At 34.9% G+C, this 27788-nt stretch overlaps 2 protein-coding genes across 3 annotated transcripts in view; one reads left to right on the forward strand and one right to left on the reverse strand.

Moving 5' to 3' along the window:
* LOC149083010 (sodium-independent sulfate anion transporter-like) overlaps positions 1 to 710 on the reverse strand; it is a 33151-nt gene extending 32441 nt beyond the window's left edge. Inside the window, exon 1 of one of the 2 annotated variants that reach the window (XM_089236064.1) lies at positions 517 to 710. The gene's annotated coding sequence lies outside the window, so the exon portion shown is untranslated. Of the gene's footprint in view, positions 1 to 320; positions 451 to 516 lie in introns of those variants that run through there. The other variant, XM_089236065.1, reaches the window with a different exon arrangement.
* Positions 711 to 979: 269 nt separating this feature from the next.
* LOC149083011 (cytosolic Fe-S cluster assembly factor NUBP1 homolog) lies at positions 980 to 17660 on the forward strand. Its single transcript, XM_089236066.1, has 11 exons — positions 980 to 1101; positions 2218 to 2322; positions 6872 to 7005; positions 9445 to 9513; positions 10986 to 11018; positions 13467 to 13557; positions 14593 to 14747; positions 16168 to 16278; positions 16381 to 16483; positions 16691 to 16774; positions 17506 to 17660. Exons 1-11 carry the CDS (start codon positions 1083 to 1085, stop codon positions 17532 to 17534), a joined length of 933 nt encoding a protein of 310 aa, XP_089092192.1. The 5' UTR covers positions 980 to 1082; the 3' UTR covers positions 17535 to 17660.
* Positions 17661 to 27788: the final 10128 nt, after the last annotated feature.

Raw genomic sequence — 27788 nt, forward strand, 5'->3', positions numbered from 1 at the left:
CTTTTTGCGATCGTTTACTCATCTAAATGTTTACTTTCTCTGGTAAAAATTTCAAGCATAGGCGCAACATGTTCAAGGTGTTACATTTTGGATGACCAGCAGTGCATTTGCAATCATGAAACTATATTATAATAATCCTACAGAAAATTTTAGCATTCAATATATTTTTGGCTTTTTATTCCACAAAAACCATCTTGTTTGTTTATATTTATTTTTTTGTAGGTTAATATAGATTTCGAGGTAAGTATATATATATGTTTTGCTCAAATAAGGTTATAAAAATCCATAAAAAAAAAAAGTTAAGAAAACATATTCTGTACCTCAAACATAATGAACCACTTTCAAATGGTTATCATTTATGAATTAAAATTTGATGCTTAAAATAATGTAGTATTTAGAAAATTTTAGCACCGAACAGTTTAACCATATGGACACCCAGTAGACCTGTTAACATAGGTGAAATTCCAGGCATTATACCAAAGCCTATTATTAATACACTCTTTGCATTACACTCACATTCTTGTTTTCAACCCAGCTGTCCAGATGCTAGAAATAATATTTTTGCGTCTGGTAAATTTTGTTTCTGGCACCAACTAGTTTGAGAAAGAGCTTGGCTGTTTCTATTTGGCTTTGAATGACATGTTTGGCAAAAAAAATTGTTGCTATCGTTTATGTATTCAGCAGCTCAATACAGCTTTGTAGAAATGTGTGACAGCTGTCATTAGACAGCATTTACACATGAGGAAGGCTAACAAGGGCTCATGCCTGAAGTAATAATTTATACACATATTTTAACTTAATGTAGAAGCTCCCTCTCCTAGTTCTAGCTCTTTATGACCACTCAGTGTTGTGATGTGGACGGACAGGACATCTGAAAAATATGATTTCACAAAAAAGAACATGAAACAGTAATGAGAGATTTATAAAGAAAGTTTTATATGGTCATTGTGGATCTCACAACCTTGATAAATAACGTCAAGTCAAGTCACATTTGTAAACAAAAATATGCGCGATGAGTTACTGCACATTCATATTTTTGTTAAAAATAAATAGTCGCACACGTGAATCGGAAAATTAAAAAAATGGAGAATACCCCTTCGAGTTCGTACAATTTCGTTTTTATTTGTATGATTTGTAGTTTTTAAAAAATATAATGCGCTTTTGATTTGGTTGAATAGTAAACTTTTGATTTTTCAATGTTTTCAATGTTGCTTAAAGGTAATGCTCAATGAGTGTGATTTGAATTCTCCCAAACAATGCATTGACTTGCGAATTAACGTTATGTTTTTGTTAAAAACATATTTCACTTAACAGCTACATTGAGTGGCACCAATTTTCGGTTTCGAGAATTGACATGTAAAAAAATCAAAACTTGGTGCATGCTGAATTTTAAATCTGAAGCAATCTCTAAGGACCCGGCAAAAAATGAATAGGAATAGGTTTAGTATGCACAAACTGAACGGGGGGGGGGGGTTAAAGCAACCCCCTCCCTCCCCATTGCATATGCTTATGCACAAACTGAATATGCACGTTTACACGTGTTATATAGTGATTTAGTAGTTAACTAAATTTTAAGTTGTCAAGTTCTCAAAAAAGTGTACACACATTAAGTGGATTTAGTAAATGCTCATTGGATAACTTTTATAGGAGACCCACTGGCACATGAATAAGTCCACTTAACTGAAAAAATACTATCTGACTTATTTACTTCTCAATTTAATCATACTACAACTTAACACAGTGTAATGGCTCGTAACGTCTGCATTCATTTTAAAGTACTTGAAAACTTAAAATTTAGTTAACTACTAAATCTCACTTAACGCATGTAAATGGGTTTTAAGTTACGTTAATTTAATGAAAGAATGCGGTGCTCACAGACAATGTCAAGGTTAGAGGATTATAGGCTAAAGAGCCACAGTCTAGGTGAATTACAACCGTCAAGATCATGGTGCTCTATCCTAAAATTTTCCGACCCAAGTTAAGGTCTGTTTACACGAGTTAACTACTTCCACATTTTAAGTCAAATGCTCTAAAATCTGGCACAACATAAGTAATTGAGTAAAGAATACTCATTGGATAATATGAAGCTACACTCACTAGTGCATATTCATTGTGCCTACTTAATGAAATAAAATAGACCAGACTTTCTACTTATACATATATATTATGCTTTTGTTATTCAGAATAATCTGAAAATTTTTCCATTGTTTGTTTCAGATTGTCCTGGAACTGATAGTCAAGATGCTGGAAAGTCTGGAGCTTGCGAAGGATGCCCAAATCAAAAGATATGTGCTTCAGGAAAGCCTCAAGAAGCTGATCCAGGTAAATTAAGTGTTTGAATTATTTATATTTTAGTTGAATTACCTATTCGTTTTAGAAGTAATGTGAAGTAATTGTATATTTTTTTACCACTGAAAACATAAAAACAGTAGAAACTTAGCAACTAAATGAAAGTAAAACTCAATCAATCCCATAGGAGGGGAAAACCTCTCAATCTTTTGATCAGGGATTTATTTCAAGAATTTTCAATAACTTGTTCAAAAAGTTGTTGCTTATTCAGTATTCCACTAGTCATCACTATCAATATTAATACCAATGCCTGCATGTACACTCATGTCCATAAATTAAGGATAATTCAAAATCAGACAGAAATCGAAATCTAAAGTAAAAATTTCACCTGTAGAATTATCACACACATCTGCAAGAATGATAGGCAAATTTCAGGAAGCCACCAGATGATGCCGATAGTACGTCACAATGACGAGAGTGTAAGAGGGGGGGGGGTATATAAGGAATGGTGGCAAAGAAGTAAAATTGTTCACAAGAGTTCTGTAAGGCGCTCAGTGCCTTAAGCAAATAGTTATGACACAGAGGACGCATGTGGATGATTTTGTACGTGGTAGAATTATCCGCCGCCTGGAATGTGGGTGTACTCAGATGGAAGTATCCGAGAAACTTGGAATTGCCCAAAGTGTCATCTCTAGGCTTTGGCAACGATTCCAAGATAACGGAAATGTCAGTAGACGTTACAGTACAGGTCCCCCCCCCCCGAGACATACAATGTATTAACCATCATACTAACCATGTAATAGTAAGTTTTTGTAAAGGAGATATTTTTTACAATTGCTCCAAGGAGCAAAAATCGTAGTTTTTATAAATGATATCATACATACACCATCGTTTTTGTTCTTCATCTTTTGTTTAATAAATGGGCTTTATGAATAAGTAGCGTTTGTTTTGTTTCTGAGCCTTTATTTGCCGGAGCTAGCATTATCCTTAATTTATGGACATGAGTGTAAATCTGAAACACTATCTAATTAGTTGCTTGCAAAATTGTATACCAAATAGATATGCTATGATATAGTCTACACCAATGTTTTTCAACCTGTGGCCATATGGCCCCCTTGACGTCCTGGGATATTCTAAGGGGATCACAGATGAAAAGGGAGTCATGACAAGTGGTGAAGTGGGCCCCCCCAGAGAGATATGAAGAAGTCAAGTTTTCAAGTGTAATATGTTGGGGGAAAAACATGTGACTAAACTTTCAGAATCCAGTAGAGCTGTCCATGAAGCAGGAGCCATCTAAACCTGTGTGGGCAGGGCTTGGGGTGCTTATAGAGGCCCTTCATGGTCACATGTGGTAATATAATTTTTGAGTGTAAATATGTATAAGCTGTTTTGGGTGGGATGCTGTTTCAATTACATAAAGGGGCACCCCAGAATTTTGCCTGGGGAACCATGACAGTGAGACATTCATGCATAGAACCCCCAAAAGAAGGTTCACTGAGTTCCAGCCCACAGTAAGGTGTATAATGATGGGTCAGTAGGGCCGATTTATTGTGTGGGTTCATTGAATGGTCCAGCATTTCGCACATACCTATTATTCCCATATAATTTGTCTCTTAAGAAAGGTGACAACCCCCCCCCCCCCACTTGTGGCATTTTGCATATTTCGACATTTAACTTGATATTCATGCTTGACACTTGCAACATGTTCCATATATTTTGGTATTTTATTTTCAGTTTGGACACTGGTACTCATAATAATTTGTTTTTGTTTTGCTAGAGAATGAGTTGCATTCTCAAAGCAAAATCTTTAGATATACATTACTGCAGCTTGATATTGCAACCAAGAAATTTGGATTTTATTTATCCCCTCCCACTTCCAACTTATGATCAAATCTTCCTTCTGGTACCTAATGCCAGACGAGAAATAAATTTTTTAATTTTTTGCATCACTGATCAAAGCTAAGCATGGTGAAAATATGTGCTTTTCAGAAATAATAGAGGTCTCTTGACTGAAATGTGAGATAAAATAATAATTTTAAATTATAAATTTCTCACAAAAAAAAGTAGGCAGGAGAATGATATTTAATAAAAGCACTGCCTCTTTTCCCTGTATAAATCTAATTTGTGAAGTAATATGCAATTATAATTGATTTAAAAGGAAGTTCAAGTGATGGCTACATTCTTTTATATATAACCTTCTCAATACAAAATTTGATATGTGGCAACTGGTGTTGTAGGACCAATGTTTCCTAAATGCCACAAATGGAGAGAAAAGCTGGGGGGAATTTTCATTTGGCTATAAACTATTGATAAAAAACATTTAAAATTATAAAAGAAGATCAAATATGAAAGTATGCTGGTTCTAAAACAGATATTATTGAAAAAAACTTTTTTTTGTTATTTAAGATATAAAGTTATTTTAAAATTTGAAAAATTAGCTATGGACAGCCTGTAGGACCTTTCCTTGAAATGAAAATTTGTTCAAGCAAATTTGAAAAATCGACTGATAAAAAAAATTATAAATAGATTGGCAACTTCTTAGAAACATAAATATAAATTGATGTAAAGAAAAAACTTCTGCGTCAAATATATTGAATGTAAACTGCTCGGGACACAATTTATGCCAATTTTGTGATAATCACTCATATATAAAAGGTGCATAGGTAACAAATCATATGACATTTTACTGGTGAGCCATTGATTCTAGAGGCATATTTCCAATTAGAAAAGTTATCCAAATAACATGCAGAACTCAGATAGGCTCTCACTCGTCTTACTTTTCAATAAAATTTTATGCTACTTTTGTCCTCCTTTCTCACCAAATGCTATGGTTGGTTGTAACTCATTTGGTTTATTCATTTTTCTTAGTGTATTAATTTGCTTAGTTTGAGGGTTCAACAAGTAGAGTAGTCATTAAAAACTTCTGTCTGGATGGAAAAAATAATTTTGTATTTACTACTTTATAATCGTGGACAGTAACTAACATTCATCATTCAAAATTATGGTGGATATTTTGCGTATGACCTAGAATAGGCTGAATACATCAGCCTATTCTAGGTTTGGTAATTCTGATGCTACCCAATAGCATTCAATTGTCTTCTTTTTAGAGCATGCAGAGGCATGAACAATATTTATAATGCTCAATAAAGAGCTAGAAATGAAAATGCTTCATTTGTCAAAATGATTAGTCTGACATTGAATAGTAAAATATGAACAAATCCCTTTAAAAAAATGATGGGCAATGCAGTAAAACCACTTAGTTCACCTTGACAATTTGCAGTGTTTTTGAAATGGTCTCGAAAGAGCAATGGTCATTCTTAAAAAACTTACATGTCTTTATAATACTCTGTGCATTATCACAGTTAACACACTGGACTGCCGAAGACTCCAAAAAAGAATGTAATATATATTTTGTGAGGAGAGCCAGAAAAGAATTATCTGTGGTTGCCAGTATGCTGTTTTAGCCAAAAATGGTTTTTGTTACCATGACATTTCTGTCATTTTGCTTTGGCTCGAGTCAATCGTATAGGATACTAAAATAGTGTTATGAATTTTTTTAATTTAAAAAAAACTTAGAGAAAGTTTGAAAGATTTTTTTTTATTATGCTGCAATTATGTTGTGTAAAGGGGTATCCCACCCTATTTGTTCTAATTTTTTGAGTTTGAGTCCTGCATTCATATTGCGAGGGGTTGTATAATTATTGAAATAAAAATGTTGACTTTTCATACAGACACCCTGTGCTCAAGAACCCAATTACAAAGTTGTTGCTCTATCACTCCTGATGCCAACAAAAAAAATCCACATTTCTAAGTGCAGATAAGTTTGGAAAAATACAGAAAAGTTTGGAAAAAACAGCACTAAGTACTAATAAACTATTTTACCCTCATTTAATGCTGTTTTTTCTAAGCAACTTTTCTCTTTTTCAAATTCAAATATCTCAGTTAATAATTCACTTAGAAACGTGGAATTTTTTTTTTTTTTTGGCATCAAAAAAGACAGAGCCACAACTTTGTCATTGGGTTTTTGAGCACAAGGTGTCCATATAAAAATTTAAAATTTTTATTGCAATAACTATACAATCCCTTCAAATATGAATGACATATCTGAGTACTACACGTTATTTGGATACTTTTTCTAAGTGGAAGTATGCCTCTAGAATCAATGGTCCCCCATTAAAATACCATATGCCTTATTACCTGTATATATATATATACAGTGTTAATATATTCTATCTATGTATGTTTCTCCAGTCCCTTGGGTATAGTTGTACAGGTATTTCACTGTGTATTGTATATTGAATCTGTCCACTGACCAATATAGCCATGACACGTGTATCTTTTCCCATGGAGTTAAGATTTGATAACTCACTGATCTGATGGCTGAAGTGGGATTTCCTGTCAACAAGCTATATATTTCTCCTGGAAACAGCACCCATTGTGTATCAAGAGATTGGGGTGGCTATCTCTTGTATTTTCCTATTCCCCATTGTTTGTTGCATTAATTCTTTTTTCCATGTTAATTCTTTAATTTATGTTCATCGATTTGCTACTCAAATCTCTTTTCGAATTCTTTTTTCAATAGATCTTGAAATTATCAAAGAAAAGTTGCAATCAGTCAAGAACATTGTTCTTGTTCTCTCTGGTAAAGGTGGTGTTGGCAAGAGCTCTTTCACTTCCATATTAGCATATGCATTTGCAGAGAATCCTTCAAAAAATGTGAGCATTTGTTCTTTTGGGAGAAATTTACTTGGTGTGTGTTTGCAGTTTAATTTTTTATTTCTAGTAGGCCTAATCAAGCCACTGTGCTGTCCTGATCTGGAATTTCTTGATAAATGATATTTTTATTTTTTTAAAAATAGCACATTACAATGAATACTGAAAATCTGATTATCTATATTATATATGTGTTATTGTAAATGTGGTAAATCAGTGACTATCCATAAATGCCTGTTTTTATGCATAATCACCTATCATCTCATTAAATTTGATAAATTTTCTTCATTTTTTTATATGCATAATTCCTAATGGTGATGTGTTAGTAAGTATGATAAATATGAAATAAATCATGTGAAAATATCACTTAAATTCAACTGCTCATAAGTTCCTCCCATATGTGTGGCTGTACTACACATATTTTGCCATAAAAATTGAATAAAATAAAAAAAGCATTATGAGGATTATCATTATTATCAATCTTTTATTTATATATATATATATATATATAATGTTATCTTTAATCACATTTTTAAACATAATCGACATCACCAATCAAATCCATGATCCTAAACTGAAGTTTCATCAAAATTTACGTTATTTTGAAAATTTACATTATTACAAAATTACGTTGAGTAATTGATAATCACCAATAATGTGATAAATTTGCAGAATTTATTGAACTTACCAAAGTGGTCTGGGATTATTCATAATAACTGGCGGTTATGAATCAATAAATTTATCACATTTGCCATAATATATATATATATACTGTACATACTCAGTCACACTCTTATATAGCACCCACAATTTATCACTGACCTTGCTTTGGCCAGTAATTACCAGTGAGGAAAATCTGTCATACAAGCACACTATTGCAATGTTACACCTGTAATACGAAATCCTGTTATGCTAACATTCTTGGTTGTTTACCAAGTTCATTTATTATTTTTTGATAATTACTCTACATTTTTTTTGGTCTGAACATGACTTTTCTCAGAGAGAGGCTGGCATTAATTGTCGTTTGTAAGTTTTTATATTTTATCTTCTTTTTTAAGAGAAAGCACTTTTTGTTTGCACAATATTATGAATGGCAGATTTGATACAGCCAGCAAGCAAAGTACTACAATGAAAAAAAAAAATTTGCAGGAAATGATCAAAAGAACTTACTATGCATGTGTACCATATATATGTCTCTTATCAGCAGATCTTTACCCTCTAAATGCTTACAATAGACTTTCTTATCCTCTGGGAATAACGCTGAAAACATTGGGAGAAAAAAATTCTGAAAGGTCTTATATGACCATTAAAACATTTGAAACCAGATTCTTTAGGGCTATCCATGTCTGTGTATTCTCAAAAACAAGGAATAAACAAATCCCTTAAGTGTCCACTCTAAATGGTCATCAGCCAGCTCACTGGATATTTTTGTGTACATCAGCAATCACTTTAAAATTTATGACTTTTGCTGTGAGAATATGCAAGAAGAACCTCTGATGCAATGTATTTTCACTGGATACAAAAATTTTGTGCATTTAATGGATATAAATTATGTGGTTTTTTTTAAATCAGAGTTCGAGTCAAAGTGAAAACGTCAAATAATTGAAGTTTTTCAATGAATAAATGAATTATTTAACATAAAAATGCATAGGAACCATTTGCAACTGAAGCTTCATATTGTATAAGTGGAAACGATCAGCGCGATTCAACAGGTCTTCAGGGATGAAGCAGTGGTCACCACACAGATAGATATACAGGAGTGGTACAACAGTTTCAAAGATGGCTGCACATCAGTGGAGAGTGAAGCACATTCTGGTAGACCCTTAACATCCAGAAATAAGATTGTCATTAACCAAGTGAGGACCAGGGTGATGCAGGATCGTGATTTGACTGATTGTATAATTATTAAAATAAAAATAATTAACCTTTTATATGGAAACCTGTGCCCAATAACCCAATTAACAAGTTGTCTTGACCTGATGCCAACAAAAACATTTCATGTTTCTAAGTGCAATATGCGCATAGATATTTGAATTAAAAAATCTGAAGTTGTGAAAGAACAAGCAAGTCTGTTAGCACAAAAATAACGGACAATGCTTCTTTCCCAACTTTCCTCAGATTTTTGAATTCATGTATAACTGAATAATATGTAAAAGTCATATAACTGAGTGATATATAAACGAGGTTCCACTGTTTTACTTTCATTCAATTAAGTTCACACACTGTAATTGAAGAATGATACATTCACTGGCATCACTACGACTTGGCTTTTAAAAGGGAAAATGTGAAGAATTTTCTCAAGGAAAAATAAATAACTTGGTTTAATTTTATTTATTCAATTCAATTGCTTTTATTTAAAAAATATATGTTATTGCTATCACACATGGTATATTTTTTATTCATATTAGAATTCATGTATATTTCTGAGGTATGCCATTGCAGGTTGGAGTGATGGATATTGATATATGTGGACCTTCAATGCCAAAAATATTTGGTGTGGAAAATGAACAAGTGAGTTCCTTGAGCTGAAAATATTATATTTATACATTGTAATTCACATTTTTATATTCATTCATTAAATGTGTTGATCCAAAAAGGGGATTAGAGCAGCTGTAAATCTTGTGAATAAGCAGTCATGTTAGTGTGATTGTACCATGTCAATAGATGACGCCAGAGTGGCATGGTGGTAAGATGCTCTCATTAACTGCAGTGAAGGTTGCTTTCACGGTCCCAGGTTCAAAACCTGGGGAAGCCTTCAGATAAGATATTTTCCCTGACAAGCTTGAGACGACCACCGGTAGATGGTCCTTAATTTCCAACCAAACTCATTAAGACAGGCAGTAAATTACAATTTAGTGATATGGCCAGAGTTGGTGTTTGGTGAAGGAGGTCAATAGATGGCTGTAGATGTTCAGGGCGCCATTTGAACAGCAACATCTGATACGTAATTGCGTAGGAACAAAAAAAAAAAGATAATGCAATAGTAGTAGTAGCCCTTGTTTTCATATTTTCCTGTATGTGCTGTTTTCTTAGTCAGTATAATCTTAAGTGTTTGGTCTCTATATGCCCTCCTTGTTAAAACCTCTTACACAATTTTATAGAATTAAGAGGTAGCCCAGGTCAATGAAACGTTTGCCTATGCTGTAGCAAAAGATGTCCAGAGATTTACTGAGTTCAATACCCACTTTTGTCTTTATCGGAATCTTTCCTGACAGTATATAATATAATGTTGAGTTATAACAGAACTGCGCCAATGCGACTACGACTACACAGCACTTTCTACCACAGGGAATCCTTTGACTCAGCAGTCAGTGCACCAACTTCTTGATTAGAGGCATGAAAGAAAAACATTGAATTCAGAATTGGCCATAAACTGTAGGTTCTGTTCTAATAAGCCCTCTCGTGTGGATGGCCATGGTGTGACAGAGATGATTAAATCTCAAAACAAATAATAAAAATAGCATCTCATTCAAGTAAATTGCTCTTTTGGATAATGCAAAATTTCAGTAGAATGTCTTCACCAATGTATTATATCATTCCATCATGTTTTTTTTTTGATTACAACTTTACTCAAAATGTCAAGGTTGATTCATCATTAAAATAATTTTATATTTCCATTATCAGTTTCAGTATTCACATGAAAAATACAAAATTTATCAAGCAGTTTGGGTTTTGGTATTTTAATACTTTGGTATAAAAGCCCATAAAAAATCATGTGTATATGTGTTTTGCTATCTGTTGTAACTTACATGAATTTTATTGCTGTAATTATTTCACCATCGTGCATTTTTTTTTTTAAACCAGTATGTCATAGTTTAAGTAAAAGCATAATTTAGTAGGAAAATTTGTGATAGAAGACTTTTGTATGAAGAACTTTAGAATTCATAACCAAATATAATTTGGAAAAGGTTGATCAAAACATTTAGACATATATTGAGAACAGGACAGATACACAATCAATTTATTTTACTCTTTTTTTCCAGGTTCATTTGAGTGGTTCTGGCTGGTCACCTGTTGTAAGACCCTTTATATGTTTGTTCTATAGTGCACCAATTTTTTTTTTATTTGCTCTAATTTTTACCATTAATTTTAAGACCAAATTACTTGCTTGTTAATGTGTAATTTGTTTTTTCATTCTTGTATCAAATATTTTCACACTTGAAAATTATTCTGAAGGAAAAAACAAAAAACTTACAAAATTGCATGCATAAACATAAATTATTACAGAAACACATATTTGAAAAAAATATAGGAGAGAATATAAATTTTATGAGAACATACAATACTAGGTATCTTGTCCCGGCGAAGACAAGATGACTTTTCTTTCCGAGTTCACCTCAGCATAATATCCAGAAAATAAAATGTTTCCTTGATATACAATAGAGTTGCAAACACTACGCAAGTATGGCATCATTGAAAAAGTAAAACAAAAAAGCATGAATTTTACAGAAAAAAAGCTTCTTTGCGCATAAAAATTGAAATGTTAATATAGTGCAATGTGTTATATCATTGAGGAATACACAGGAGTGGTATAGACATTGCATTTATTTAGCCAATCAAAAACATAGTATTTCTCTGATTCCTGTTGAAGTGTTTTTGTTGTAACTCATGATTAGTTCCGGGAATGTCGGTGCTGCCATGTTTGTCTACTGGCAACTACAATTGGTCTCAGATGTTTTATATAGGGTTTCAGTCAAAAATATAGCTGGTCAATCTATTTTTTGAAATGCTTCTTTTTTGAGAAAGTCTGCTACCAATATAATTTTTGTGTAGAAACAAGTCATGTATATATTCATCTGTATGATACTTTGGCGATAATTTGCTTTGTTTCTCTGTAGATCAGTTGATAACAGTTGCTGCTGTGTTGTCGTGGGTGAGGGGGGGGCATCATGCTGGACTCTCATCCTGAGGATCCAGGTTCAAACCCTGTTGATGGTATTGTGGCACTGCGATCGTTAAGAAAAATCATGCGCTTTCGGGGAGGAAGAAAAGAATTCATTAGTCTTGCTTCTTGCACTCCACAAGGTTGTACCACCTTTGTATGAATAAATTTCTTGTTATCCATTTTGTTGTTTTGTGAAGCAACAGTTTGTGACCCGGCAACTAATGATGTCCAATCCGTCGGAGCAACCAACGATGTCCAATCCACCTGAGCAACCACCGGCAATGTTACGGGTCGCTGTCAAAGCCCCACTGTTTTGGGCCAAACAACCACATGTATGGTTCAAACAATTGGATTCTCAGTTTCTGGCGAGTGGAATTACCTCTGATGCCACTAAATACCACACAGCCATTGTAGCCATGGATAAGAGTGTTTTGGCACATATGAGTGACTTCATCATGAATCCACTGGCAGCAAACATGTATGACACACTAAAAAAGACACCTCCAAGCTGAATTTGCTGAACCAGATGAGCGACTCTTACAAATTTTTATGTATGAAATCAAGCTGGACGATCATCAACCTTCTGCTGGACGATCATCAGCTTCAGCGGGAAGGCAGAAGTACAGAATATTTCACCAAATCTCGACCACCCACAATAACTTGACGTGCACCAGCTGACAGAAAAAATAGAGACATTGACATTGCAAATTGACGTGCTACGCCGATCTTGGGAACAATGTGGAAACCCTCAACGTCCTCCCAATCGAAACCGCCATGAAGGTGCAAACTCCATGAGGTTTCGAAACGATCTCTGCTGGTATCACCATGAATTCGGATCCAACACCCGCAATACTCCCTTCGGCAGCTGATAGAAATAAACCACAGTCACTACTCACGCTTACTGCTGCAAACGGTTCTACAATAAAAACATACTGAAAGAAAATAATAAAAGTAAGTCTCAGATTAGCAAAAACTTTTTTATGGGTCTTTACCATTGCTGATGTATCTCGACCAATAATTGGCGCCAATTTTCTCAAAAGATTCCAACTCACTGTGGATTTGGGAAACCGAGTTTTGGTCAACAATGGGAGTGAACGGCTACAACCGGAACAACTGTTTCTCCAACTGTGTCCCCTGCAGTAACTGTGACATGTGGACATGAAATTTTCCACAATCTATTATAAGAATATAAAGAGCTCACAAAAGAAACATCCGAGTCCAGTGTTTTTTTTGTTATCTATCTAGTCTGCTTGACAGTTTTTCGCCCATTTCTGGCATTTACCCTGCTGTGACGAACGTTTAAAGTAGCCTAACGTTCAAGTCGGATCCCATTTGGTATATATGTAAAATTTGGTGATTGTCATTCTAAAATTGTAGATTTGTATTGAACATTTTGATTTTGATTGAACATATATACACAGACACACAGAAAACCAATTTTATATATATAGATAAACTTTCATGAATCTTAGCTTCTAACTAATGTAGTGTGTATTTACATTTTTTTTCATATTATCAGATTTATCAAATATATTTTTTAATGTATTGTTTTCCCCACATTTCAATTTTATATTTTTAGTTTGTTGAAGAAAATTTAGGAATAATGTCTATTGGGTTTCTTCTTCCTTCTCCAAAAGAAGCAGTCATCTGGAGAGGTCCAAAGAAAAATGGTATATCATTGACTATTGACTATATATATAGTATAAATTGACTATTCCTTTCTCTATATTCCTAAACTAAGATAAGATAAACACTTCTCCCCTAAAGAAAAAAAACTGAAGAAAAAAGTAGTAGTGGAGCTCAACTTAAATAATATAGATTGGGGGTTCACAAAGTAGGCAACATTCCATGGGAATGTTCCAAGGGTGCGGTTGAAGCTATGAGTTTAATATAGGATCCTATGGGCTGACTTGAGTTGGGGGCGATGAGAATAAACATTTTCTACAGAAGGGGGCAATGGAACAAAAAGTTTGGAAGACTATGATATAAATAGTGCTCAGATGTGAATGTGTGTGTGTGTGTTATTCTAGAAGTACTTTCATTAGAGAAAATAATTATATTCTCTTATACATCAGTAAATTGCATTGTGATAATGTGACTACAAGTTGGTAAGAGAAAGAAAAGATTAATGTGTAGTTTCTCACCAATAATTTCAATTTTTCTAAACCTATTTCATCTATATTAACCCCATCATATACATTAATTTTTTTTATTCATTTATTTAAAAAAAATATGGAATCAAGATACAGTATCAATTCTGTTGAAACTCTTGATGTTTGAAATAGTTTCTATATATAAAATCAATTTGACATCCACAGAATTGCATGTAAAACATAACACAGTTTTGCTTGAATATTTATCATAAGGGAAAATTTATCTGTCTTTGGCCTACATGAAAGTTAAATAATTTTAGTAAATGAAATGACCCACAGCAGAAGTTAGACTTTTTTTCAGTTATCATATATGTAAGTCGCCAGATATTTTTATTGGGAAAATATTCAACTGTGTCATGTGTGAATGACATTTAATTGAGCAAAAATTCATATTAAGCAAGTTCGTCTTAACAAGGTTCAAGTGTATTGTATCTGGAAACAGAAAGGACTCCAGACTAGTAAGAAAACTTGAAATCTTACAAATAAAAAGTAAATAGTTTAAAATATTTTGTTCCTGTCTCATATGAATATTTCACTTCCATCTTTTTTCAGGTCTCATTAAACAATTTTTAAAGGATGTTGACTGGGGTGATCTAGATTATCTTATCATTGATACCCCTCCTGGAACTTCTGATGAACATTTGGCTGTGGTCCAATATCTGAAGGGTACTAATGTGAAAGGTGCAGTTGTAATCACAACACCTCAGGTAATTGCTCTTTTTTAAGTTCATGTCAGTTTTCTTGTCTAGGATAATATACGAAACATTTTTTTGACTGCAAATCTTTGATTCAACAGACAAATTTTGCAACTATCATTAATGATGAAATGATTGCATTGGAAAACAAACACGATTCAAGTGTTATAAAAGGTGTCAGGTCACTGTTAAATTTTCACAGTTGTACGAATGCAGAGCATTATGTATGCCATCTTTAGTTTTGCTGCTGCATGAAAGGAGATGGAAACTACAAATTCATCTAAAAGGGAAAATGACGCGAATAGACAGATACATATAAGATACATACAGATACATATACTTGTACTTAACATACACAGCCCAGTCCATGGCTGCAGAGGCAATTCAATACCCCAAAAAGATGGCTGTTCAGAAACATGCTTTTTTGTGGAGTCTAATAAAGCATGTATGCAAGTTTCTTGCATGGTATGTGTTGTGCTGCCATCTTGCTTCGAAAACAGATAATGAATATTCTTGTGCATGCATTTAAATTTTTAAAAGTCAGTTAGTCACTGCTGCTAAATTTTTTTGAAGATAAGACCAGTACTCATTTGCTCCTCAAAGTTAGAAAACTACAGAAGACCAACTACCACTGTGCCGATTGCTGGTATTATCAGTAGACAGATACAGCAAGTGACAGAATCAGAAAATGATTTCAAAGATAGACATTTAATTTTCAAATGAGCATTATTAAGGTAGCATGATTACGAGGAATCTGTAAAATAGTAGAATAAAAAACGCCAATTGACAGCTCCCAGTGATCTTGAATATTACTTTACTGATTTCATGTGATAGCAGTATAAATGATTATGCTTTTGAAGTCACATCAGTAGTGATTGCAGACTAGAGTGTGTATATTCAAGGGACAAAGCAAACTATATTTTCTATTTTTTAATGTTTTCTATATTTTTTTTTATTCATTTGTTTTTTGTGATTTTCTTTGTTGATGGTTGTTTCGTTTATTTCAAATTTCACCAAGGCCACTTTAAGGTTTGCTGGTTTGCACTAATATGAAAGAACTGTTAATTTGCATCTACTCAAATATTACTGTCAAATCTAATATCAAAATTACAATATTGGGCCTAATAACTAAGTGAACTTTTTTGAGCAACATCCAAAATTGCTTCTTTGAACAGAGGGTAGGTTATACTTGTATGTCTCAGTTTGCAAACTATCAACATATGTCAAGGTGTTTGAAACAGAAACTGTTTGGAAGTCTAGGAGAGATTGAATTGTCTAGGAATTGATTGCTGGTTATTTTTCTTATCTTCCTATACTTTTCAAATAGAACTGAAGAAAAGAAACTCCTTTGCATCAAAAATTTCTTTGAATAAATTATTGATAAATCATAATATCGAATTTTTTAAAACAAATTTTTAATTCCAATTTTTAGGAAACATCACTGCTTGATGTGCGGAAAGAGATAAGTTTCTGTAAGAAAGTTGGACTGACAGTTCTTGGAGTAGTTGAAAACATGAATGCTTTTGTATGCCCCAACTGTAAGGTGTGTTTTTCTTTCATCAACTTTTTTTCTTTCCAAGAAGCGCATTTGTATAAACATGTTCTGTAAAATAGTAAAATCAATATAGAATTTTTATTATTTCAGTTCCAGACAGAGATATTTGCTCCCAACACGGGTGGTGCTGAAAAGATGGCTTATGAAATGACTGTTCCTTTCTTAGGTAAAATGCCTCTAGATCCAAGGATAGGTAAGTTTATCAATCTATATTTGTTCAATTTTTATATGAGGTAGATCAGATGCATAACAAGAACATTAATCACGTAAGTCCACAGCATATATCAGAGATAGACACACACACACACACATTTGAAGTTGATACATTAATGGGTGATTTAAAATGCCTTCAATTTTCTTTTTTGTGTGAATTTTACAAATTAGCTTTTAATTTTCTTAGGCAAAGCAAGCGATGAAGGCAAATCATTTCTCAATGAAGCACCAGATAGTGAAGCTGCCAAGTTTGCAAAAAAAATTGTTCTTGGTAAGTTGATTAATATGAGGTTTGTTCACAATTAGAAGCTTGTACAAGTATCCTACCATAATTTTTCATGCATAAACAAATGAAGCTAGAGAGGCATAGTTTTGTGTACCCCCTAGGTAGGTGATGCCCTAATGTGCATGCTTGAATTATTTCTTGTCTGCAGAAACTGTAAGTTGCCGGCAAACCACAGATGAATGAGGGAATGGAAGTAAGAGTTGTCAGCATTTTCGTTTTTGACGAAATGACAGAAAAACTCGAACAATGCTAGAGTTAAATTTTACGAAACGCTTTGCATTTCTCTAGTGAAAACGATCCGCATGATTTAATAGGCCTTCAGGGACGAAGCTGTGGTCACCCACCCAGATACAGGCAGTGCCGTCTTAACACATTAGCCCATTCGAGCAAGGCATGGGACCCTTAAGGGGAGGCTCATAAAAATGAGAACCGGTTGAAATTTTCAAGAATTTGCCAGGTAGGACCTCTGAAAAATCACTTAACCCAGGGGCACATGATGCTCGTGATTAAGACAGCCCTGATTATAGGAGCATGATTTTCTCTCCCCCCCCCCCATATCATGAGTACTATTAAAAACAGGATAACAAAAAATATATATATGTAAAATTAGGATTAAAAAGTATAAATTGCACTCAATATTTTTTTTTTTGCATTTCATGCTAAAACATGTTACCATACTTTAATTGTGTTATGTTTTTGCTTTCCTTATCTTCCAGAAATCGCCAACCGTTTGGAAAGCAGTTGAGTTTTTTCTATTCATGTAAATATAGAAAATTTTTTGTCATGAGATTCTGTAATAAAGTAACAGTGTAATAAATATATGTATATGTAGGAACTTGCTTCTAGTGAATAAATTATGGTATTTTTATATTATTTCCATTATTTAATTTTGGTATGTAAAAGAAATGTTTTTAACTGTTACCAAATGGGTTTTTTTGTTTGCTTGAGCCAGTGAATAAAATAAATGTAAAGTATTAAATTATAAATTAAAACTTAAACCAACCAATAAAGGCACCAATCTTTTTATTGCACAGAGAAGATATAGAAATGGTAGCCTTGTCACATATTTTCAGCTTCACCAATTGTCTTTATCAGTGTTTTTGTTTTCTACTAGTAGAATATGAGTTTTCGGTAGTTTGTGAAAGTGTGTGTTTCGCCCTGCCTATTCGTTCAGAAGTAAGTAAAAACTACTTATTTTCATGATACAGCACATAATACCCTTTCAGAATCACTTGCATTTAGGGTTAATAATATAACTTGGCAATATTGCACCTAGAAGCTTGGTGAAAATGGGGGCAACTTTGCCAATCAGGAATTTCATCATTTTCCCAAATTCTTGCATACTTTTGCAAATTGTGCATTTTTCGGCTTTTTTTAGAGGTTTTTCAGATGCCAAGATGTATTAGTACCAAGTTGAGAGGTCGCAGGTATTAAAATTCTGATGATGCCACATTGCAGCCAGAGTCTGTAGAAGAGACGACAGAAAATTGATGTGGCACTAGGAGAAGCCTTTGGCGAATCACACTTGATAGAGAAAAACTAATCTGTTCCGAGTACCTCTATAACAGATTAGATTGATAGACTTGTAAAAGGAAGAACAATGAGAGGAAGGACCATCACGGCAGTGATGAATCTGATTGTGTGTTTTCTGTACATTGCACATATGAATCAGAACCTGGGCAAGATGCAAGACTTACTGAAGAGCTCGGGCAGGAATTAATCGCTCCTGCTGTTCTTGTTTCTTACTGGTGAAGATGGGCATGATTCAACCATATACAAACATGATGAAGTGATGAATGTCAATGTGGCCCAGGAGATTGATGGTATGTATGGTTCTTAAATAATAACAGCTTGGAATGTTTGTTGTGGTAAAGTTCTTGGGAAAAAAGGTGTATTTTCATGCATTTTGTTGATAAACTTACTCAATATTATGGAGACGGAATTCGAGTTGCCATAGCCTATATTTTTATGACTGACAGAATGAAAAGTTTTTACTTTTCATGTGTACCTGATGAAGCTTAACTCAATATACAAGACATCGTATACCTAATTGACCTTCTTTACAATGAAAACCATGACAAATTTATTTTTTTTGACAAAAACGTCAAACTTTTCTTTGAACTTGTTTTGAAATTTGGGAATTTTAAACCTTCCAATTTTAATGTTTTAAATATTTTAGTGTAATTATTTTTACAATAAAGAGTTAGTAGTAATGTGTAAGGTGTTTTCATAGTTCAAAAATCTTTGGTTTCACACTTAACTGGTTTCTACACAGTTGGCAAAGTTGCCCTTGTTTTCAGAGTAACTTTGCCAATGGTATTTTTGTATAAATGTTTGCTTAAGTTGTCATGTTTGCACAAACTAGAGATCAAAAGTGATAGTTTAGAAGCATTTTCATATATTATCAGTTAACAAAGCAGTAGGAAAAAAATATGGCAAAGTTACTCTGGTTGATGGTAAGTCATATGTTTTCTCATTGTTTTAATTTTATGAACTGATTTGATCACTCTTCATATCAATTTGTATGCTTATATATATGTTTTTCACAATATCACAAAAGTATTTATTTTGTAATATTTGTTTTCTTGTGATGGGGGAATATTTTATTTGCATTGAATTCCTGCTTCAGCTGGTTATCGACTTCCTAATACAACTAGCATTCCTATAAATCCAGTTTCACAATGAAGTTGGTTCCATAGAAATCTATTGAGCTACTGCTTGGTTGTATTATAATGAGATAATATATTTTTGGGTTGCTACCTTAATTTCAACCAGGGGTCTTAAAACAGCTCTCATAATAATGTGATAGGACATTGTTTTGAAGAAGTTAATAAAGTGAATCTTTGCTGGTGAAAATTTACATTATCATGAATAAATTTCATTATCATGCAGTGTAAGGAAACCTTGACACTCAGGCAGGAAATTTTGTTTTCAGAAACAAAAAATTATCATTTCCATTATGATAACATAGTTTTTTGATATTTCTTGTAGAAATATAATATATATTTCTAATCAAATTATTTTCTATTAGCCGTAAGAATCATAGCTGGTGTACATATTGTATTAATGACTCAGCCAATATTTGGTTCAAATAGTTGTATATGTGTATATGTGTGTGGTGTTCAAGAGCATCATGGACATCAAAGATGTTACCATAGAGGCAACAGAGCCCCCTCCCCAGGAGATTCTAATCAGGTGTTGAAAGATTAACATCCTACCCCCCCCCCCATAGTTTCCCAAACTTTCTGTTCCATCTGTTCGCGCCTCCCCCCCTCAATTTTTTTTTAATTCTTATTGTCCACCCCCCCCCCCCCCCCTCCCCACTTCAAGCCAACCCATAGGATCCATAGCTAAACCCATAGATTCTACTGTTCCCTGTGGGAATGATATTGCTCATTTTGGGAAACACTAACCTTAGGTAGTTAAACACTCCTAAGTTAGTCTGTCTTGTTGCCTGTGATATAATCTCTGAGGACATAAAAAAAAAATTACCATCAAATTTTATCTAGAGCTTTCAAATCCAATCGTCCTCAAGACCGGAATTTGTAGGGAGGGGAGTAGCTTTTGATCCAAATTTATAGTGTAAAAAATACATAGTGCTAGAGCTCTGTCAGCATGTTTACGTTGGGCTTCATTTTTCCTTAAAACATGTTTGAAGGATGTGTTTCAATGCAATAAGATCCAATTTTACGGCCCCTAATATTTTGTTGCCTGGTGTGATCGCACCCACCCAAATCCAGCCTTGATTGTGTCAATAAAAACAATCAATAAAAAATGGTAGCTGAATGACATTTGGCAAAATCATCATCTATTTATTAAGAATTCACTAACGAATAAGGCAAATACATGAAAAATACAAAAACTCCTAATGCATTTCGGCACACAGTGGGTGTCGTCTTTAGAGGAAAAATATTTAACCACGAATCACGCTGACTGAGGATCCCACTTGGGTGAATACCAAATCTTCAACTCTCGGTTGCTCTGAGGAAAAAAGTACATAGTAAAGATCAAACCGATTCTCAAAAAGTTAAACTAATATACTTTCAAAAGTATATTAGTAAACGATAATAAATCTACACCACCAAGATCGCAACGCCATGGCTTAAATTCATCACGAGCACGAATTCTAAGAAAATTTGAATAGTCCAATTGAGTAGCTCCATTCCGCAAGCCTCGAATTAGGGTGCTGCATTAGTATCATATGCAGGCTCTCAGCTTCATTCTGACTATAGCCATGGTAACCTCGACGAGCAAAATTTCCCTTTTGACTGAATTTTTCCCACGTATTCCGTTAAATGTACTGCCACCTATCAGGAAAGGTGGTTCTTCATCAAACAAAAGAAAAAATTCTTTTGTTTGATGAACTCTTGAAATTTCCCACCTAGACAAATTTTGGCCAATTTTTCCCAGAGTTACCATGACTGATTCTGACCATGACGTTTAAAGTGATCAGACGTACATTTTGCTGCTGAGCAACTGAGAGTTAAGATTTGCTATTTAACCTAAGTGGAATTCTCGGTCAGTGTGTGTGATTAGTGGTTAAATATTTTTTCCCCCTGAAGACGACTTTCATTGTGTGTCGAAATGCATTTGGAGGTTTTGCATTTTTCTTGTATTTGCTTTATTCATTAGTGACTTAATATTCTTCGGCAAAGTTGATCTTCTCTTCCATCATTTGTTTGTGATCAATAGAGCCCGAATTATATGCAAATGTATATGTGCATTTGCATATTTTGGCCTTTTTAGCATTAATGCATATAAATACATAAAATCAAAGAATTTTCAATGTAAGTGCATATTTTTGAAGGTTTAAAGTTTTTAAAATTTTTCAAATAAAATATTGCTCATAATATTTTCATAATATCGGTTTTTTCCCACAGGTGAAATTTAGTGAATTAATACATATTTATAAAGTATTTTTGAATACTAACTGTTTTATTGTAAGGCTATTTCTAGAGATATGTCAAAGTGTTAAATTTTTTTCAGAAATAGTGTCGAAATTCTTTCGTTACTGGTATTTTCGTTATTGAGCTACATCAAACTGAAAATTAAAAAATGCCTCCATAAAAAATATTTAGAAGTTTTTTGCATATGCAGTATATATATATGAGGGGACATTTTTTTGTAAATGAATACAAATACACTAAGAAATAGAAAAGATGCCTTTTAAAAACATCTGCTTTTTTTTGCATGGAGGATTTTTTTTGCATATTTTCTCATTTTTTGTACATATTTTGGAATTTTTGACTTTTTCAATATTTCTAGTGTATATTCTGGAGTGTTTAATGCATATTTTGGGATTTTCAGTGCAAATTTTAGCATTTTAAGTGCAAATTTTAGCATTTTAAGTGCACATTTTGTATTTTAAGTGCTTATTTTTACATTTTTAAGTGTTTATTTTTACATTTTTAAGTGCTTATTTTTACATTTTTAAGTGCTTATTTTTACATTTTTAAGTGCATATTTTTAGAGTATATTTTGTCACTTTTTTAGTGCATATAATCCGGACTCTAGTGATCAATATATTTCCATTCTGTTGAGTTACGATATCTCGCCCACCTTGGCTGTAACTTGGTGACCACGTATGTTATACGCTAATCGGTTCGTTTTGTCGCTAGTTGATGTGTGTACTCAGTGTTTTTCTGTGGTTCCCAACATCAAGTTGCGAATACGAGCCGATTTCCAGTTAAAAAGTCTCGTCACAGAAAGCAACAAGCCTACAACGGTAAAATCTCCAATCATTACTCTTCAGTCATAGTTCGAAAAGTAGATGTAGATGGCAGCACTATAATAAGCATTACACCGATAAGACTTCACGTTAGGTTCACAACACGGACACACACATTCCAACATGTACCAATTCGTTAGAAGTTCCGCAGAGGAATGTGGACGAGGTGTAAGTGTGATTTAGAAGTATTAAGTTACATACGTGGTGGCGTTAATATAATTTTCCGTTTTCTTTTCATTTCACTTTATAGCTCATAACTTAAAATTACAGCTAATAATATAGTTATGTTGATCGTATTGTGCTTTGAATTCTGCCACACCTCACGTTAGAGAAAGGTTATTGCCTCCCCCGTGACGTTGTCACTGCGTGCTCGTTCGACGAAACTAAAACCACCTGGCTCCGATGGACATGAGGTTCCAGATCAACAGATTGCAGTCAGAAAAACTGGACAAGATGGAAAATATCTACGACGCTACTGTTAAAGATCCACGAGATTTTCGTTTTCATGAGAGGAGAGAGTGCCTTCGAAGGAAAAGGGAAATTCATCGTTCGCCAAATCTGCGGAGTTTTTCAATCCAATAAGGACTTCGACGTAGGTAACGCTAAAGCACTGTTGCTCTAAGGCTCAGATTTTTATGCCCTAAAGATGAAACGTCGTTGCTGATAGGTTAAAAAACCTGAATTTACCGATCAGCAACGACGTTTCATCTTTAGGGGCATAAAAATCCGAGCCCTACTTATTACGCTTTGCTTATTACTCAAAGCTTTGATGAAACGAACTTTGATTTCATAAAAACGTGCCCAACAGCCAGAGAAGCTACTAGCAATCTATGACAAGTTATCGTCGCATCGGCTGTGGAGAGATTTTTTTCACCTAGAGCGGGAAAGAAACTGACGCGTCTTTCATCAATCGCTGCTAGAATACATTTATCGAAGCAAATGGCGATCTTCGCGACGCGATGTTGCTGTTTGGAACCGTGTCAACACTGCCGAAGGAGTACGTGGCTTTCAAGACGGTATAGGATGGTGTGCCGTTGGATGAACAGTCGACCAAGCTCCTGACAGAAAAGCTGTACAAATTTGAGCAACAGAGCAAGTTGCAACTACATTCAAACGGCTCGGTGTTACAGGCAGATAAAATGGATTCCATACCCGGCGGAAAGAAGAGAAATGGGAACAGGGACAGAAAAACTACGGGAAAAACTCCTGCGAAAATCACGTTTCCTGCGCAACAAAATTGACTGTCCACAACGCAAAGTCGAAAGTGCGTCACCGAACTCGAGCTCGGCAATGACGCGTATGTCACTACAAACGACCCATAGCTGAGAATTGCGGACTCAGGGGCATCACACCAAATGACACCGAATAGCGATGTGTTCGTGAATTTCGATAAATTGGAACTTCCAGAGGTGGTTACTGATGTGAGGTACGTGCCCGAGTGAGTTGAAATCGCAGCTCTTCGTAACGCATGCTCTCGAGAAAAATCTGTGCGATTTGCATGAATTCATTTTGCTACGTAAAGAAACCGCATGACTGTTGCAGTTTGAGAAAAATCAAATAATGGATTGTTCGTCATGAACATAGTAATTGAAAAACCGAAAGTATACTGGTACTCGTTTCAAAAGTTCGAGTGACACTCGAACAAATGCATGTTATGCATGTATCGTTAATGCATCAACACTGAAAAGTTTCTCAGAAAGCAGGGAATTTCTGTACCCGCTGGTGACACGCAGTTAAACCCCATAGAAAATCATTCAAGTCTCGAATGGTTAGGGCAGCACAACTGGGTAAACAAATTAATGCTGATGTCGTGGGACCCATGGAAGAAGTCTCAGTTGAGAGTTCTTGTTTTATGCTAATTATGAAAGATGATATCAAGTTTCGTCGTGTATTTTTTCTTGTCATGTTGTGAAGCAACTTCTGTGTGACTCCGGAACTGAATTTGTAAATAATGCTGTGAAGAAAATTCTCAGTGACCGTGATTTTCAGATGTATGCAGGGCCGCCACTAGACGCTTGGTCACCCGGGGTGACCAAGGTTTTAGAATGAAATTTGCGCCCGCTCGGATCTAGCGCCCGGAGCACGAAATCAGCCTGCTCCCCCCTCCCCTAGTTGCGGCCCTGGATGTATGTGTCCATGGTTGAAACACCAGAATAATGAAAACCGTATAATTGTGGAAGCAATCAGGACCATAGTTCATCATGATCAACTTCCTAAGAAACTGGGCAGAAACATGCAATACTGCTGTGTTCGTTCTCAATCACACAGGTCCGACTCCAGTAGATGGTAAAACAGCACATGAGTTGTGGTACGGTAAGCTAGACAATTTTAATTTCAAACGTCTTCGAGTATTTGTTTGGTACGAGGTGTTACGCTCATCAACCGAAACAAAGGCGTCAAAAGTGGGACAGAAAGTGTGGAAGAACTGTTTTCCTTCTACTCCGCCACCAGGCTCATGATGCACATCGTGTATACTTGCCATCTAAAAATACCATAGAATTGAACTGTAATGTTATTTTCTGTGAAGAATCGTCATTCAAACCAGAAACTGTGGATTTTATCGAAAATTGTGATCAGTGCTGTGATGAAGATGACAAAATCCAAGTGTCCACGAGGACTGGTGATAAACGCCAAGAACCAGAAATTATCAAAAAACGGTATCCTCTTCTACAACGCAGACCACCTCTTTTCTTACAGAAAACTGTGTGCTGTTGGTCACAGTTATAGCACTCCCACCAGTTATAGTGAAACAGTAAGTTCGCCTGAAGCGAAAATATGGCATTATGCTATGGAAGAAGAAATGGGGTATCACGAAAAGAATAGAACCTGGGTATAGACAGGACATCCGACCGAGGACAGAGTTCTCGACAACAAGTGGATCTTGTGGACCGACTCAAAACAAAAGCAGACGGATCCCTTGACAAGGTGGAAAGCTAAGTTTGTCACAAGAAGTTTTGCGCAGAAAAAGGGTCAAGATTATATGTCTTCACCCGTTGCTCGTTTAGATACCTTGCGTGCTGTTCTCAGTGTTGCGGCTTCACATAAATTGTATCTTCATCAGTTTGATGCGAAAGCAGCTTGTGTATATGGATTCCTTGATGAGATTTATATGTGACAACCTGATGGCTCTGGTAAAGTGTGTCGTCTTATACGTTCGCTTTATGGACTAAACACTAAAACCAGCTCCTCGATGCTGGAATCGTTTATTCATGCAGTTCATCACCAAGTTGAATTTTCAAGTCTCAGGCTGATCCATGTTTGTTTAGTAAAAAGACTGAGGAAGAGATGCTTTTATCATCGCTCTCTGTGTTGATGATGGACTGGTAGCTGGGTCAAGCGAGTTAGATACACAAGCTAATCGCTGATCTGAAGCAAAAGAGTTCAAGATAACTAATGGTTCACTAGACTCATTCTGAGGTCTCCAAGTTCAACAGAAAGAAAATGGAGGCATTTTCATAACTCAATGCCCGTATGCTGAGAAAATCCTGCATCATTTCGGTATGGAGCAAGCTAAGCCAGTAGCTACTCCATGTGAAACCACTGAAAGCTCAGGAGAGAGAGCTGATCCCGTCGATATTCCACATAGAGAAGCAGTTGGGTGTTCACAGTATCTAGCATTCGATATGCTGTAACTTTTGTGTCTCAGTCATCATCTGGAATGGTCTCCGTGTATTCAGGTGCAGGGCCGTCTTAAGAGCATCACTTGGGCCTCCGGGATAAGTGATTTTTCACAGGTCCTACCAGGCATATACTGCAAAATTTCAACTAATTCTCATTTTTGTGAGGCCCCTCTTCTGCTGAGGCCCCCGGGCCGTGCCCGGGTGGGCCCATGCGTTAAGACGGCACTGTTCAGGTGTAGAAGTACCTGGGGTCAAGACTTCAGACTGATGGCTTCAATACACTGCGTTGAAGCCATCTCCTCATTGGAAGCTGCTAATAAACTGGTGTGGTTGAAGATATTGTTCAAAGAGCTAATCGGATTCGATGAAATTCCAGTTCTGCATGTGGACAACCAAAGTGCTGTAAAGCTAGTGCAAAATCCGCTTGTGATCGAAGCATATTGGCGTTCGCTTTCTTTCAGTGCGTGAAAAATGTGGAAATAATGTATTGTCTGTGATGTATGCACCTTCGTGAGATCAAAGGGCAGATATGACGAAGCCATTGTCAAAAGTAATTTTTAACTACTTTACGATCAAAGACAATATTGCGTCCAAATTTTTCCTTTATTTAGCTCCCAAAATATTTAATTTACTTCCTCAGTTAATAAAAGAACAATCTTTATGTACATCTTTTTTTATCAATTTAAAATCTTGGTTGTTAACTCAAGAAGATTTAAATTATCTGTTTGATATCGTAACGTAATCTTCTTTTATCTTGCATACGCCGCTATATGCCAAATTTTTATGTTTATCAATTCCATTCCTGTTGTCACTTATTTCTTGGTGTTATATATATGTGTAATTTTTTTTCTTTCTTTTTTTCTCTCATTATTTATGCCGACAAATATGTATCGGACATTGTTTTGTGGGCTCACAAGCTTGCTTAGCCCCTAATGTTTTGTAACTGTGTTTAAAAATCTTAAATAAAGGAAACTTATAAACTTAAATGTCAGTGGTAATAAATTCAAACAAGTCTATCTGTTTTCTTTCTTCTCTCCTCATTGTCCCGTAACTTTGTTGCAACCCCATGAAAAAAGGTAGTTCTTTTTACCTCCATAATGAAGAGGTAAAAACTCTTACACTAAGGTTAAATAGGTTCTACAATATAAATGTACTTCATACCTACTCCCTCTTATGTATAATATTTACAGATAGAAGATAGAGGGCAAAGATAACGTCACTCTCCGCTACATTACTAATGTTTTTAACTGGCTGTTGCGAATATGAATTTTTTGAAAGAAAATTCAACTGCCTTTGCGGGGAATTGAACCCACGTCCTTTCACTTTCCGGGTGCACGCACTAGACTTCAAAGGCAACGAATCTCAATCTTTCTTTGGAGCTCGTGTGCGGCCAGTGCGTTCACCCGAAAACTGAAAGGACGTGGGTTCGATTTCCTCGCAAAGGCAGTTGAATTTTCACTCTTTCCAAAAATTCATCTTCGCAATAGGTAATTGTTAAAAACCTTCGTAAAAGAGAGAGTAAAATACTGCTTTTTTCCTTCCATTTATTTCTTATTTTTCTTTTTTATTTCCGTTTTCTAACATGCCATTACGTTAGAACAAAGTTATATTTATCTCCAATTCGCCGAACAGAGATCATCCCAATTTTTTG

The sequence above is a fragment of the Pholcus phalangioides genome, unplaced genomic scaffold (genome assembly GCF_987345545.1).
Source record: "Pholcus phalangioides strain wild (caught in Gottingen) unplaced genomic scaffold, Ppha-v1.0 ptg000009l_1, whole genome shotgun sequence".
Taxonomy (NCBI): Eukaryota; Metazoa; Arthropoda; class Arachnida; order Araneae; family Pholcidae; genus Pholcus; species Pholcus phalangioides.